We start from the raw sequence: 11,497 nt of genomic DNA, 5'->3' as shown, positions 1-11,497 counted from the left end.
CCACGATAAAAGAGCACCACCTTGTGGCCAAGACCGTATTAGCGCAGGAAGTGAGCTCCACATCAGGAAGTCAAGATTCAAGAGTCACGATGAACAAACAAACCAATGAGACTGAACGTTTCACTCTTTTGAGTGCTCTGCTCTCGTTTTACCCCGTGTCTCGTTTTTCCCCGCCAGCCAAACTTTTCTCAATTTTCCTTTTGCTTACCTTCAGTTTGACTTAATAACATCATGTTATTTACCATTATTAAAAGGGAAACACTGAATTACTTTTAGTTTTCTTCTTCTTCATAGGACTTGCTGCAGAATCAGAGTCAGGCACCACAGGATCCTCAGTGAGATGAGTGAGTGTTGTGGAGTGGGAGTGGGACTAGTGCCACTGGCCAGAGACTGGTCCAGGGACTGGTTTGGCCTCCTCACGCTCCTGGTGCGGAGAGTTGTGGTTTTCTTTGTGGCGATAAGGACACTCTGAGTCGTGGAAGACTCTGACGGCGGTTCCGCCGTCAAGGTCCAGTCAGCGTCATCGGGCGTGTCAATCACAGCTTCAGCGGTGGTCAGTGGTGTCCCTGCCTCGCCGACGGAACCAGGGCCTTCTGGGAACATGTGATCCGCAGTAGACGGATGTGCAGTGATGGAGAGGAGCTCGGTGCTCAGGTCTGCAATGGGGGTTCTGTGCGGCAGGGTGGAGGGGTGGAGGAGGCTGACAGTAGAGGGATCGTACTGTGTTTCTGAGGTCTCCACGGTGCTGTGTTGGCTGTTCAGCAGGGCGGACACGGACACGAACCACCAGCTGGCGGTGCTGGAGTCAGGGGGGGCGGAGCTCAGATCGTTGGCCCTCGCTGCTAGAGGAGGCAGGTTGTAGGAACCAAAGTGCCAGCCTCCTGTCCTGACAGGGCGCACCTCTCCACAGACAGCCTGCCCCTGGCAGGGGCAACCCACAATGCGGGCGGGGGTCTGTTGGAGCCACGACAGCAAGTAGCTGATGTTGGTGTGGAGGTGGCAGGCCCAGGGGTTGTCCCCCAGAGTGATGAGCCGAAGCCCCGTCAGCTTATCAAAGGCCCCAGGAGGCAAAGCTGAAAAGCGGTTAGCGTGCAGAAAGAAGTGGGTTAGCAAGGGCAGCCGGTCCAGAGATCCCGGCAGCGCCTGCACCAGGGAATTGTGGGACAGGTCTACGGTCTCCAGGCGCGTGGGCAGGTTGGTGGGCACCGTCCAGAAGTGGTTGCCGCTGAGGTTGAGCAAGTGTAGGTTGGTGAGCGTGTTGTTGATGAAAATGGCGCGCTCCAGCTTGTTGTGGGACAGATCCAGCAGCCGCAGGTTCCACTGGTAGGCTGTGTCGTTCTTCTCCAGCAGCTGGATGTGGTTGGCGGAAGCGTAGAGCTGCCAGAGGGAACGAGGCAACCCGGGCGGGATGCGGCTCAGCCGGTTGTGAGACAGATCCAGGACGCGGAGATGGGCGTAGCCGGTGAGCTGGCCGCCAAGGCCGTGCAGGCGGTTGTGGGACAGGTTGAGGGAGCGCAGGTTGTGTTGCAGGCCCAGGGGCAGCTGCCTCAGACCCCTCCGGGAGCAGTCCACCTCCCTGTGGCCGGAGCTGCAGGAGCACAGGGGGGGACACACCGCCAGGACCTGGACGCCCAGCTGCAGCACGAGGAGGAGCGCCAGCAGGACACCACCAGGGGGCGACGTTTGCAGCACAGGCCTGCGCTCGGAAGACAAGAAACACCAGCATTGTTTTACGCTCGGCTCCCGGCAGACAAATGAAATATCTGTGGAGGGCGCAAGCGGTGCCATGAGCTGAGGAGAAATTAAAAATGAGTGGTTCTGAGGTGAGACTGAGTCACTGTGCTCTGCTGTTGGTCTTATCTGTCGACACACAAAGGATATCTCGCTTATACGCCTCTCTCACAGGGCGCGCGCACACACACATACACACACGCACACACACATGCGCGCGTGCGCGCGCGCGGCTTGCATTAACACAACCTATCAGTCATACACGGACCCGCTCTCTGGGACAATGCGGCAACGTTGGCCCCTGAAAAACACATGATTGGAAAGCGAGAGGCTTCAAATTGTACTTGAATTAAACTTTCCCTGAAACACTTGAACATTTGATATGACGTAAGCAGATTATTGGTATTATTAGATACTGCTGAGAAACCCCTGCTGTTCCTCCTACGCCGCCGCCAATCAGCGTTTGATTGTTGGTGATTGTCGGCATCGTCTCGGTCCCGGAGGCTTTTATTAACACATCCCGTCCCAATGCAGCTCCACAGCACACGGGAGGGAGCCCACTTCCCTGTGTGTGTGTGTGTGTGTGTGTGTGTGTGTGTGTGTGTGTGTGTGTGTGTGTGCGCGTGCGTGCGCGAGCGCGTGCACAGGTTGACACACTCCTTTAAATTCATCCCGCACTCACCTTCTCATCTTGTCATTCCAGTGACTCCCTCTCGTCCTTTCTGTCGTCGTGTTCCGCAGACGCTGCTTTTCCGGGGCAGGACTTTCTCCCCCGGCCGCTTAGAAATTCCTGATTAATGGGACTGAACCGTCGCCGACTTTTCCTGCTTCGCTTTCTCCCCGACGGCCGCTGCTGATCTGCGCTGATCCCCCAGCTCTCTGTGGAGAAAACAGATCTGCTGATGTTTCCTGCGTGCGCTGCCTTTCAGCGCAGCTCGATCAGCCTCCGCAGGCTCCAGCTCCTCACTTTGCAGTGGAAGAACCGTGTGTGTGTGTGTGTGTGTGTGTGTGTGTGTGTGTGTGTGACGAACAGGGGGGGTGCGGCAGAGTGGGTGGATGGGTGGGTGCAGGAGAAGGAGAGCAGCGCAACGCGATGCAAAAGCAAATGGGCCGAGGAGCTTCAGGTGTACTCTTCTTTTTCACTGCGATGTTTGTGGTGTTTTCAATGCACTGTTGTGTGATTCATTTTAATCTGTGTGAAGGTCGGGCCGAGTTGAACTGGAACGACCGACGCTCATTTTATGGCAGGAATTCACAGGTGAAGGAACCCGATGAAGGCGTTCCCACACTGTGGTCGTCAGGAAAAGGTGCAGATGCTTCCAGGCTCAGGGGACCTGCAGCAGAATGTCCTTTCTGGAGAGATGCAGCAGAACGTCCTTTCCGTGGACCTGCAGCAGCATGTCCTTTCTGGAGAGATGCAGCTTAACGTCCTTTCTGGAGAGATGCAGCTTAACGTCCTTTCTGGAGAGATGCAGCCGAACGTCCTTTCCGTGGACCCGCAGCAGAACATCCTTTCTGTGGACCCGCGGCTGAACGTCCTTTCTGCGGACCTTATCTTATCTATCAAAAACATAGCTAACACCTCACTCACCTGAGGATCAATGTATTTCCTGTGATTAACGTTGAATCGGGCATTTCCACATTAATCTCGTCTACTCTTCCATTGTAGTTTCTATGCAACGTCACCAGATGGCGCCACTGGCTAGTGTTGGCATGAGCGCGTCAGTGGAGTGAAACGAGGGGCGTGAAACCAGGAGGATGGCAGCGGCCATTATTAACAGAGCGGCCATTATTCAGAAATAACTGACCACTGGTTGCTGCTCCTGACCAGTCAGGATCCAGGATTCCACAGAGCCGTGTAATATAAGATATGATGTTTCCCACACAGATAACGGAGTGAGAACTCCGAACGTGTTCAGTGTTTTGGTTTCGTACCCTCCCTCACAGAATGCAACGGGTTCGACCCGCCGACGTGTCTGTGTGGAGCAGGAAGCAGGTACTTCATACCCCCCGACGCCATTTCCTGTCAATGAGACGCTGCTTTCAGAGGCCGATGTACCAACGCAGACGAAGGCGAACGCAGGGAAGGAGTCGGGATGAAAACGCAGAGAAATGGGAAACACGTCAGTGCCCGTCTCTCTCTCTCAAACACACACACACACACACACACGCATACACACACACACACACACACACACACACGTTCGTTTCTGTTCTTCTTTTATTTCTTAGTCACATACTATAAATACAAAGAGATGTTTCAGGAAAGAAGCAGAAAGTCTGAGATGAAAACATTTCGGTGGATTTCGTAGTTGTGTAAGTTCTCTTTTTCCGCGTTTGTTTTAGTATGAATCTTACATGAAAAAAATAAATAAAAATTAAACTTGTTTCACCGTTAAAATACTGCAAAGTATAGGCCAAAAGACACATAGAGTTTATACATGAACAATGTGTGAACTTGAACCTTTTAAAGCGAGGACCCATTGAACGGATGCAGGAGCGCCTCCCTAAAACATCAAATTATTAATGCTTGCTGCCTCGTCGTCATGGGAGCTCCCTCGGCCCCTGGGAGCCTGTCCACTGGCTCTTTGAGGGAGGGCGGAGTTCCGACACCATCAGCGACCGGGTCGTTGCGGGACTGTGCTCTGACCTGCTCCACCGGCTCCACCCGTCCGAGCGTGTCCTCCTCCGTCGCCGCGCCGTCACCCCTCTCCTGCAGGGTCTGCCCCAGTTGGCTCATCAGCAGGAGGCCGGTCTGGCCCTGGGACGGCGGCCGGTTCCGCGGGGCCGTCCCCATCCAGTATTCTGCGTTGCTGATCAGGTCGGAGTCGCGGCGGAGCCCTTTCCTCCGCTGGCACAGCTTCCAGGTGAGCAGCACCGTGGCGGTCAGGAGGACGGTGCAGAGCAGGATCAGACATCCGGTGGCCATCAGCAGGACGAGGCCGCTCCTCCGGTCGAACATGCAGCCCGCCGCCGCGTCCCACGCGGCCGGCGGGCCGGTCGAGGGCGGAGGGCGGCGCGTGGCCGAGTCTCCGGACGCCTCGGTGGAAGGGGCGGAGGTGGCCGGATCGGGAAGCGCGGTGGAGTCATCCGCCGGCGTCGGCTGCCCGGCCGCCGTGGCCGCCGCTCGGGAAACGGACACCCACCCACCGGCGGCGGCACCGCCCGCGTCCGTGGCTGTGGCTTCGTCGCTCAGCGCAGGCGTAGGCCTGGTGGTCGCTCGCACGCCGAATAAAGTAAAGCAGTGGAGCAGCGGGAGGATGCATTTCATCATGCTGCTGAAGACGAGGGAGAGAAAAAACATGTGCACAATCCTCCCTTAATGATAACAAACACAACATCAATAAATGGTCAATTAATTAATCCAAACCCAAACACAAAACAGACGTTAAAGCGGTAACCCATGAGATCTTCTGTGTAGGGTGGACGACACGACAATCGAAGTTGTTTTCCAAGTCAAATCTGAGATGGGAGCGTTTTACTCACGCGGTGCGATTGTCAGGGTGCGGAGGTCTTTAGTGCATTGTGAAACGAGCTGCCTGGTTCAGCGGCATCACGTCAGGCCTTAGCTTCCCTCTTCCCTTTCTTACTTCCCTCTCGGTGCAAAAGCGGTGAAAAGGGGGAGGTGAGAGTCATGCCGGCGTTCAGGAGAAACACGACATTCGGCTTCTGACTCGAGTCACCGTGATGAGGAACTGGGCCTCACTTTTGGCTGATGTGCGTCGGTGACTTCTCTCTTCTTTTCCTCCCCCGGACGACCCCGGCCGGAGCCGGTCCGGGCGAGGCCGGGTCCAGGTCCGGGTCCCGGTCCTGTCTGGTTTTCACTCGAGCCCTGCACGGATCTGATCTCACTCTTTGTTCCTCTGGATCGGTGGGAAATGTGGACTGAAATCACGGGAATCGATTGCGCAGATTCACCTCAAAACCTTTTGTGAAACTATGGACTGGATTTATAAAGTCTAGGTTAAGAAACATTAACAAATTTGCAAAAAAAACCAAATTAAAATAAAAAATGAAGACGACATTACACGTCATCGTTCACAATACGGTAAGCTGTTTGGCAGTTCAAGCAGTGTGATTTTAATGTGACATGGAGACTTTTTTATATTATACTTAATTAAGATTATAATAACTTTTTTATTATCATATTAAAATCATCAAATTATAATCATTTGATTGTAGAGATGTCCACACTTCTGGTGGACTTTTTAATTCCAAATGGAACAAGCATTTGTTTTAAGTGGATTCATTATTCTGTATTATCTGCAATGCCAAAAAAAAAAAAAGAAAAAAAAAAAAAAAGACCAAGGTCCAGTTTGTATGGACATGAGGATCCTGGATCTGCTGCTCCGCATATTGAGAAGGAACAGCTGCTATGAATAACACAATGGAGGGAGGGAGGGAGGGAGGGAGAGAAAGGTCTGTTGTCTCTCAGTCCATCATGTGGTCGGTACCAGTCGGGGCAGGAACCGCAATGTTTTGGGCGTCGACCGACAGCGTTTACTTTTTATTTGCAACATCGACATTAGAAAGCTGAAGACGCGTCGCCCCAACCCCCACCCACACCGAGCGCTACCCCACCCTGGCCCCGGCCACACCCCCTGCCCCTCCCCCAACCCCATATTGAGAAGCATTTCATCCCTTATATTCATTATTTGGGACTTTGCGTCTTGGAGGGACACGCCCGTATCTCTTTTACTTTTTTACGTTTCAATTTAAAAGTATAAATGAACCACTTCAGCCGCGTGGCTACGTGACAAGCTTCATTTTTATTAATCTTCCATGGATGAAAACAGAACCTGCGTGTACAGAATGGTAGTCACATGCAATACAAAAATATGAATTTTTACATAACATAAAAAACATGTATTGGCCCATTCTTAAAAAAAATGTACAGTCTCTTTTTTTTACATCATTTTGTACATGAAAAAAATAGAAATATATATACATCTGAAATAGGGAGAGCAAGTACCTATTTAAAAATGTTGTGATGTATAGTAGATACAAAATGTTTATACAAATATTTCACAGAATTAACTTTTAGAATCATTTCCTGTACAATAAATAATTTACATACACCACGGCTATAATCGCGACACGACATTTAGTGCATTTAGACTCCAACGCAGTGCGCACGCACACGCACACACACACACACACACACACACACACACACACACACACACACACACACACACACACACACACACACACACACACGGGAGGTACTGTTTGAGGAAGATATCGGACGCTGCGCCACGTTCCTGATTTATCTTTTTTTTTTTGCGCGCGGAATGAACAGAAGCATCTTGAACTGATAAGAGACTGATAAGGTGCACCACACACTGGAACGGATGGATGGGAGTTTTGAAATAAGCATTTGTTATTATCGACATTTATTTTTTTTCCCCATCTTGAATGACAAAACCAGCATTTATTTCTTGACTAAAATGATGACGAGTTATGTCGCAGAAGTTTCAGAGAGTAAAAAAAACCCCAATAATAATAATAAAAAAATAATAAACAATAAAAACAAATAAAAAAAACAAAAAAAAAAAACAACCCACTGCAAACTGAATTACTCACAGCCCAACCCAGGAAACCGAAACGTGACATTTTGAGATGGTTTTCTCAAGTTTTCCTTCTCCATATCGACAAAGTGCATATTGTGGAGAAGGTCACGACCGAGGATGACGCTGATGATGGAGACCTGAGGCTGTGAAGGTGGAGAAGCAGCGAACACAGCAGGTCCCTTTTTTTTTTTTTTTTTTTTAAACATCCAGCATTAAAGTAGATCAGAGTGTAAATATGTTTGTGTGGAAAGGGGAGAACGAGGGAGGTTTGTAGTCGTACGGACAGCAGCACAGAGAGGGAGCGTTGGCGTGAAAGAAAACGAAACGAAGGCAGGAGGGCGGTTTTTTTTTTGTTTTTGTTTTTTTTTTTTAGAGCAAAAAGGGGGAATCCATGGTCGGAGGTGGAAGATCAGACTGTGTTAGTGGAAGCAGAGTCTGTTTTCAGCTCTGAAGGGTCCTCCGGAGAGGAAGGACTGGGAGCATGCAGGGCGAGCGCGTAGCGTCCATGTCGTTTCAGAGCGAACGCTACAACCTGCGGAGAAGAGGCCGAGAAGAGGGAGAGAAAGGACAACGACGGGGGGAGAGTGTTAGAGAGAGAAAGTGGAACTAAAGCAGTTTTCATTGGGTTGAGAGGGTGAGGGGGCAGGACACGTGGACCGCTGAACCAAAACAGAATTTGCATTTTTTTCTCCCAAATAATTAATCTGAGTCAGAAATAATGTGCAGCCAGTCGGTCATTGTATGCTGCTCATTACACAGCTACTTACAAGAAAAAATGTAATAAAATACATTGAGACGGACTATTGATTTCCAATGTAGTTTCTACGGAACGTCACTAGATGGCCCCACCAGCTAGTGTTAGCATTAGCATGTCATTATTAACAGAGTGCTGGCGTGTAAGTGCTTCATCAGCTTGTCTTCGAACTGCAACCTTTTACAAATCAAAGTGGGATGCGTCAATTTTTAGAAACTGAAATAATTCAAATGGATAGAAATCAAAGTTAAAAGTTTAGTTTTAAGTTCTATTACAAAAATAAGCAAAAAAAGCACTTCATTAGGAACACCTGTACACCTACTTATTCATGCAGTTATATGATCAGCCAATCGTGTGGCAGCAGTGCAATGCATCACATCCTGCAGATCGGGGTCAGCAGCTTCAGGTTCACATCAACCATCAGAAATGGGAAACAATGTGACGTCAGTGTTTTCCACCGTGGCGTGATGGTTGGTGCCAGGCGGGCTGGTTTGAGTACTTCTACAACTGCTGATCTCCTGGGATTTTCACGCACAACAACCTCTAGGGTTTACTCAGAAGGGTACGAAAAACAAAAAACATCCAGTGAGCTGCAGTTCTGTGGACGGAAACGCCTCGTTGGCGAGAGAGGTCAACGGAGAACGGCCAGACTGCTTGGAGCTGACAGAAAGGCCACGATAACTCAGATAACCACTCTGTACAACTGTGGTGAGCAGAAAAAACATCTCAGAATGCACAGCACGTGGAATCTTGAGGTGGATGGACTACAACAGCAGAAGACCACGTCGGGTTCCTCCTCTGTCAGCCAAGAACATAAAGCTGAGGCTGCAGTGTGCACAGGCTCACCAAAACTGGACAGTTGAAGACCGGAAAAACGGAGCCTGGTCTGATCGATCTCCATTTCTGCTGAGGCACTCAGACCTAGGGTCAGAATTTGGGCCGACAGCATGAGTCCATGGACCCCACCTGCCTTGTGTCAACGGTCCAGGCTGGTGGCGGTGGTGTCATGGTGTGGGGAATGTTTTCTTGGCACATTTTGGGTTAATACCAATCCATCGTGGCTTGAATGCCACAGCCTGTTTGAGCATTGTTGCTGACCATGTGCATCCCTTCATGACCACAACTGACCATCACCCAGTGGCTACTTCCAGCATGATCATGCACCATGTCACAAAGTAAAAGTCGTCTCAACCCGGTTTCATGAACATGACAATGAGTTGAGTTTTGTTCAGAGATTCGCAGCATCAATGTGCAGCTGACAAATCTGCAGGAACTGTCTGATGACATCATGTCAACATGGAGCAGAATGTCAAAGGAATGTTTCCAACATCTTGTAGAATCGATTCCAAGAAGAACCGATGCTGTTTGAGAGCAAAGGGAGGGCCCGCCGTGTGTGTGTGTGTGTGTGTGTGTGTGTGTGTGTGTGTGTGTGTGTGTGTGTGTGTGTGTGTGTGTGTGTGTGTGTGTAAACATCCAGGTTACTAGCAGAACAGAATCACAGCAATAATGGATAATGGATAATGTCTGAGCAACTTAACTCAAAGATAACGTCACATATAATATAACATTCCATTGAGACATTTGGAGCCACAGCCAGACGAGCGCATGTCCGGCTCTCCATCTCTAGGATACGTACTCTGCAGACTTCCAGAAGTGTCCCGGGTGCGAGAGCCGGCGGTTGAGCTTGGGCAGCTTCTCCAGCATGTCGGCCAGCTGGGTGAAGGTGGGCCGGTCCCGCAGGTCGTAAGCCCAGCAGGCCGTCAGGATCTCCTGCAGAGGGAAGACGCTCCGGTCAACACACCAGTCGACTGGGAACCAGCTGGTCGGGTTCATCAGAACCTCCAATAAAGAAATAACCCAAATGGACGGGTCTGGCTGGCCTTACTAACGTGTCCCCTAACTAAACTAACGTGTCCCCTAACTAAACTAACATGTCCCCTAACTAAACTAACATGTCCCCTAACTAAACTAACATGTCCCCTAACTAAACTAACGTGTCCCCTAACTAATGCGGCTACTAACTAAAATAGCATGTCCACTTACTCAACGAATGTGGCCACTAACTCAACCGGTGTGGCCACTAGCTCAATTAATAATTAACGATCTAAAATAACGTGTCCACTAAATCAAAACTAATGTTGCCACTAACTTAACTAATGTGTCCACTAACTAAACGAATGTGGCCACTAACTAAACTAACGTGGCTGCTAACTAAAAAAACGTGTCCACTAACTGAAATAGTGTGTCCACTGACTTAATTAATGTTGCCACTAACTAAACAAATGTGTCCACTAACTAAACCAATGTGGCCAATAATTAAACTAATGTGGCTGCTAACTAAAATAACTTGTCCACTTGCTAAACTAACGTGGCTACTAACTCAACTAATGTGTCCACTAACTAAACAAATGTGGCTTCTAAGTAAACTAATATGGCCAATAACTAAACAAACCTTTCCACTATAAACTAACGTGGCTTCTTACTACACTAACATGGCTACTAACTCAACTAACATGGCTACTAACTCAACTAACATGGCAACTAACTAAACAAACATGCTAGTAACTAAACTAATGTGGCTTCTTACTAAACTAACATGGCTACTAACTGAACTAACATGGCTACTAACTCAACTAACGTGGCTACTAACTCAACTAACGTGGCTACTAACTCAACTAAGGTGGATTCTGAGCGGTTCCACTCACTGTGACCTCCTTGCCGAGGCTGATCTCCCCAAGGACCTTCTTGATGCCCTCTCCGCTCCCCACCTGCCAGATGGTTGCTTCCACCGGCTGGTTGGTGATGGGCCAGTCCCGAGCCTGCAGCTCGTACCAAATGGTTCTGAGGGGAAGGCCACAGAATATTTTTATTGTACGTCTGTTGCGGGTAAAAGAAAGTTCTCTTACCCTTCTCAAACGAACCGGTTTCACTGAGGGCCTTTCTTACCCGAAGGCGTAGACGTCGGCGGCGGTGGAAAATGGAAGGCGGTCCTCGTTGTTACCGGGACTCATCCTGCGCACGATCTCCGGCGCCAGGTAACAAATCCACCCGTGAGGAAGCTTCAAATGGTTTTCCCGTCTGCGAGGACGTAAACACATATCAAAAGGAACATTCACGACAAACGATACGAGGCCACATCTAAACTCACTGCCATTAGAGAAGAATAAAACACCGAATACCAAATGGTCCTCCAGAATAGAACACCACACTGATGTGACGCCCACAGTGAAACTAAAAGGGTAGTTGGTCTCACATGGAACCAAAAAAATAATAATAATATTACCATGTCTACTTAACGTACTTATATATGTACAAATATGTTGCTACCTCAGAAACTATATTTGATTTTGTGTTTCTGTTTTAAAAAATATATATCTAAGTTCTTTAAGACCACGGGCTCCTATTTACAGCTCTGCAGAATCACAACAAAACTCATGCA

The 11,497-nt window shown here is 49.3% G+C and overlaps 2 protein-coding genes across 6 annotated transcripts in view; both read right to left on the bottom strand.

The window, feature by feature from the left end:
• Window positions 1-288: 288 nt before the first annotated feature.
• On the bottom strand, window positions 289-2,421 carry LOC307239994 (oligodendrocyte-myelin glycoprotein-like; the record flags this gene model as incomplete). Its single annotated transcript, XM_080013570.1, has 2 exons — window positions 289-1,696; window positions 2,414-2,421. The coding sequence occupies 2 exons, from the start codon at window positions 2,419-2,421 to the stop codon at window positions 289-291; spliced, it is 1,416 nt and encodes a 471-aa protein (XP_079869696.1).
• Window positions 2,422-2,445: 24 nt separating this feature from the next.
• Window positions 2,446-11,497, bottom strand: part of ksr1a (kinase suppressor of ras 1a) — a 29,377-nt gene continuing 20,325 nt past the window's right edge. For 2 of the 5 annotated variants that reach the window (XM_080014157.1, XM_080014159.1), the window contains exons 18-21: window positions 11,005-11,136; window positions 10,764-10,899; window positions 9,695-9,828; window positions 4,016-5,009 (exon numbers count right to left, since the gene is read on the bottom strand). In XM_080014157.1, the coding sequence (XP_079870283.1) occupies window positions 4,247-5,009; window positions 9,695-9,828; window positions 10,764-10,899; window positions 11,005-11,136 (1,165 nt within the window). In that variant the 3' untranslated portion in view covers window positions 4,016-4,246. Of the gene's footprint in view, window positions 2,611-4,015; window positions 5,010-6,481; window positions 7,837-9,694; window positions 9,829-10,763; window positions 10,900-11,004; window positions 11,137-11,497 lie in introns of those variants that run through there. The other 3 variants (XM_080014160.1, XM_080014158.1, XM_080014161.1) reach the window with 3 other exon arrangements.

Source organism: Zeus faber (assembly GCF_960531495.2).
Source record: "Zeus faber genome assembly, chromosome: 14".
NCBI classification, from domain to species: domain Eukaryota; kingdom Metazoa; phylum Chordata; class Actinopteri; order Zeiformes; family Zeidae; genus Zeus; species Zeus faber.
This window is presented reverse-complemented; position numbering and strand designations above follow the sequence as displayed.